Raw genomic sequence first — 2,847 nt, 5'->3', positions numbered from 1 at the left:
AAGAGCCAAACGCAAAGGATACAGAACTAAATAGTTTCTTTCTGCCTGTACACACCAGGGATCGAGATATGTTGAGAAAGTTCCTTCAGTTTTGAAGTTAACATCTCTCATTACAGGGCCAGCTGGTTCACTGAAAACTCCTTTCTGAAGATCCACTGTACTGAGCTGGATTCACCAGCATATTAAATTTAATATGCCCTCGATACATGCGATTTTTTTTTTTAACAGGCATTGCATATTTCACTAGTAGGAAGATTAAATACAGCTCATCCCTTCTGAGAGATATCAGGAGACTGGATAGTTAATGAAACCTAATTATGTCAGTACAGGCAGGACTGCTGTGAGCCTCGCACTGCTGTCCAGTTATTTAAAAAAATACAGTTTTTCTTGAAAAAATTTGTCTGTCTGAAATACACAGCTGTTACCACATAGTCACAGGAAAAACGTTACTGTTAACCACTACCTGATTAAAATGGTTAGGCTTCTGCAAACGAGGGAAAGTGGGTAACAATACTGTTGACTTGTCTCATTGAAAATCTTACCAGCTGTTATCTGTTCTAGGTTTCAGCAACGTTTGCAGCAAGTTTAGTCACCAGCCCTGCTATTGGTGCCTACCTTGGTCGAGTCTACGGGGACAGCTTGGTTGTGGTCCTGGCTACAGCAATAGCCTTGTTGGACATTTGCTTTATTCTTGTTGCTGTACCGGAATCGCTGCCAGAGAAGATGAGGCCGGCATCCTGGGGAGCGCCCATTTCCTGGGAACAGGCTGACCCTTTTGCAGTAAGCTATTTAAATATGGAATATTTTGTTACTCGTCAGTGTGGAGCTTTTGAGACAGGGAAGAGACTGAATTTACTACATTTCAAGCTTGAAAAACAAAGCCCATATTTTTTTCAAGTTTAACCTTGCGTTGCCAATACTTTTGCCAGCTGTCTTGCTAAACATGCAGGGAATGTTTTGGTGGTACCACATAATAGCTTCATTAATTTACATGCTTTGCAGATTCTGGCTAGGTGTGCTTTTCTGAAGGTGAAGATTAAATGTTTCATAAGACTTTTTTCTTGCCATAGTCACTGAAGAAAGTCGGCCAGGACTCAGTTGTGCTGCTCATCTGCATAACAGTCTTTCTTTCCTACCTCCCAGAGGCAGGTCAATATTCCAGCTTCTTCCTATACCTCAGACAGGTAACTTTGTTTTGATACAAATGTGAACAAAAGTAAATTTAGAGGAATGTATTCAGTATTGCTGAATTAATACAGAAAGTATAGACAACTAGTATAATTTAAAGCTTCCAGCAGCTCATTTAAGTCCTCATGCTGTTCTGTTTTTCTTTTTTTAATGAGACAAAGAGGTAGATAGATATGAATGGACTATAAAACGTTTTCTTGTGTTTTGTCATTATTTGCATTCTTGTTGGACTACAAGGTTAAAACTTTGGTTTTTTGAGGGAACCATTTACTTGTTTTCTATTTATGACCCTTTATTTTTGTATTCCTGCTCGATTTAATGAAAACAAAACAAAACACTTTTTTTTCCTGAGTTAGGGTGGAGTTGAATAATAGCTGTCTTCTGCATTGTGTGTTCCCCCACTGGTGTTTGTAACATCAGGATACACGGTTACGGTTGATAATCAAAGTGCCTTTTTTCATATAGATAATGGGATTTTCCTCTGAAAGCGTTGCAGCGTTTATAGCAGTCCTGGGGATTCTCTCCATTATTGCCCAGGTGAGTTACTGCCGTGTCTGTCGTTGATTTGGTAACTGGGGAGAACTTCGGTAATGCTGCGGCTCCAGAAATGTGACTCACCTTTCCTGTCGCTGTTTTTCTAAGTCTCTAACAAGTGATTAACACTCTGACTTTAACTCAGATGAAAACACAGCTTGCCAACCAGGCTTTGGGTCATTAATATCCAAAGTGTATTGTGCTGGGAAAACTAAATCCTTTGTGCATCAAAGAAGGGGTGACAGTTTGTTCATATTACTTGTTAAATGATGGGTAGTTTTTGGTAGAGGCTCCTGAATGCTTGGCAGACGCTGCTTTTGGAGAGTTTTACTGGGCTTTTAAAAATTAATTTAGTTATTTGCACTTACTTAACATTTAGAATAAAATGTTATTTTTCTTCCCCCCCCACCTCTCTCTGCTAGACAATAGTTTTGAGTTTACTTATGCGATCCATTGGAAATAAAAACACCATCCTTCTGGGCCTGGGATTTCAAATACTCCAGCTTGCGTGGTATGGCTTTGGATCCGAACCATGGTATGTGAATTTCATTTTAATACCTGAATGATACAGTATTTTTCTGCATTTTTACCCTTTATTCAAGGGAGACACTGGAGAGTGTGCACACGGATATGTACTTTCCAAATGCAGAACGCTGTCTGCAGAGCAGTGACTGGAGTCTGTTTTTTGCAGGATGATGTGGGCAGCTGGTGCTGTTGCAGCCATGTCCAGTATCACCTTCCCAGCTGTCAGCGCGCTGGTCTCACGAACTGCTGACGCTGACCAACAGGGTGGGTTTTGTCCTAATACATGGAATTCTCGTCTAAGGACAGTTTGAGGGTAGAGGGCTCAGGGTGTCAGCCAGCTACATCTGGGCACAGAGCAGCCCACACCTGAGCACAGGTTGCAAAATGCTAAACTCCAGGTGCCTTGGACGTTGCAGTACAGGTGTGTCACACACACCCTTGTGGCAGAGGCAGAGCAGGCAGCAGGTCCCAGCTGTACCAAAATAGGTAGCAAACGTGAAGTGCTGTTTATTGTCCTCACTTTGGCAAACGTGGGTTGAGTTGTCCAGGTTGCACATGGTGCTGTCTCCTGGGTGAGACAGTGCTAGAAGGGACATGGGG

At 41.8% G+C, this 2,847-nt stretch overlaps 1 protein-coding gene across 1 annotated transcript in view; it reads left to right on the top strand.

Moving 5' to 3' along the window:
- Positions 1-2,552, top strand: part of LOC104532828 (hippocampus abundant transcript 1 protein) — a gene marked incomplete at both ends in the record, with an annotated part of 6,371 nt that extends 3,819 nt beyond the window's left edge. Inside the window, 5 exon segments of the mRNA XM_010178130.2 lie at positions 562-780; positions 1,071-1,184; positions 1,654-1,725; positions 2,145-2,257; positions 2,414-2,552. Of these exon segments, the coding sequence (XP_010176432.2) occupies positions 562-780; positions 1,071-1,184; positions 1,654-1,725; positions 2,145-2,257; positions 2,414-2,552 (657 nt within the window).
- Positions 2,553-2,847: the final 295 nt, after the last annotated feature.

The sequence above is a fragment of the Antrostomus carolinensis genome, unplaced genomic scaffold (genome assembly GCF_000700745.2).
Source record: "Antrostomus carolinensis isolate BGI_N321 unplaced genomic scaffold, ASM70074v2 scaffold55831, whole genome shotgun sequence".
Lineage (NCBI taxonomy): Eukaryota > Metazoa > Chordata > Aves > Caprimulgiformes > Caprimulgidae > Antrostomus > Antrostomus carolinensis.
The sequence above is the reverse complement of the archived record's forward strand: the minus strand, read 5'-3'. Positions and strand labels throughout refer to the sequence as shown.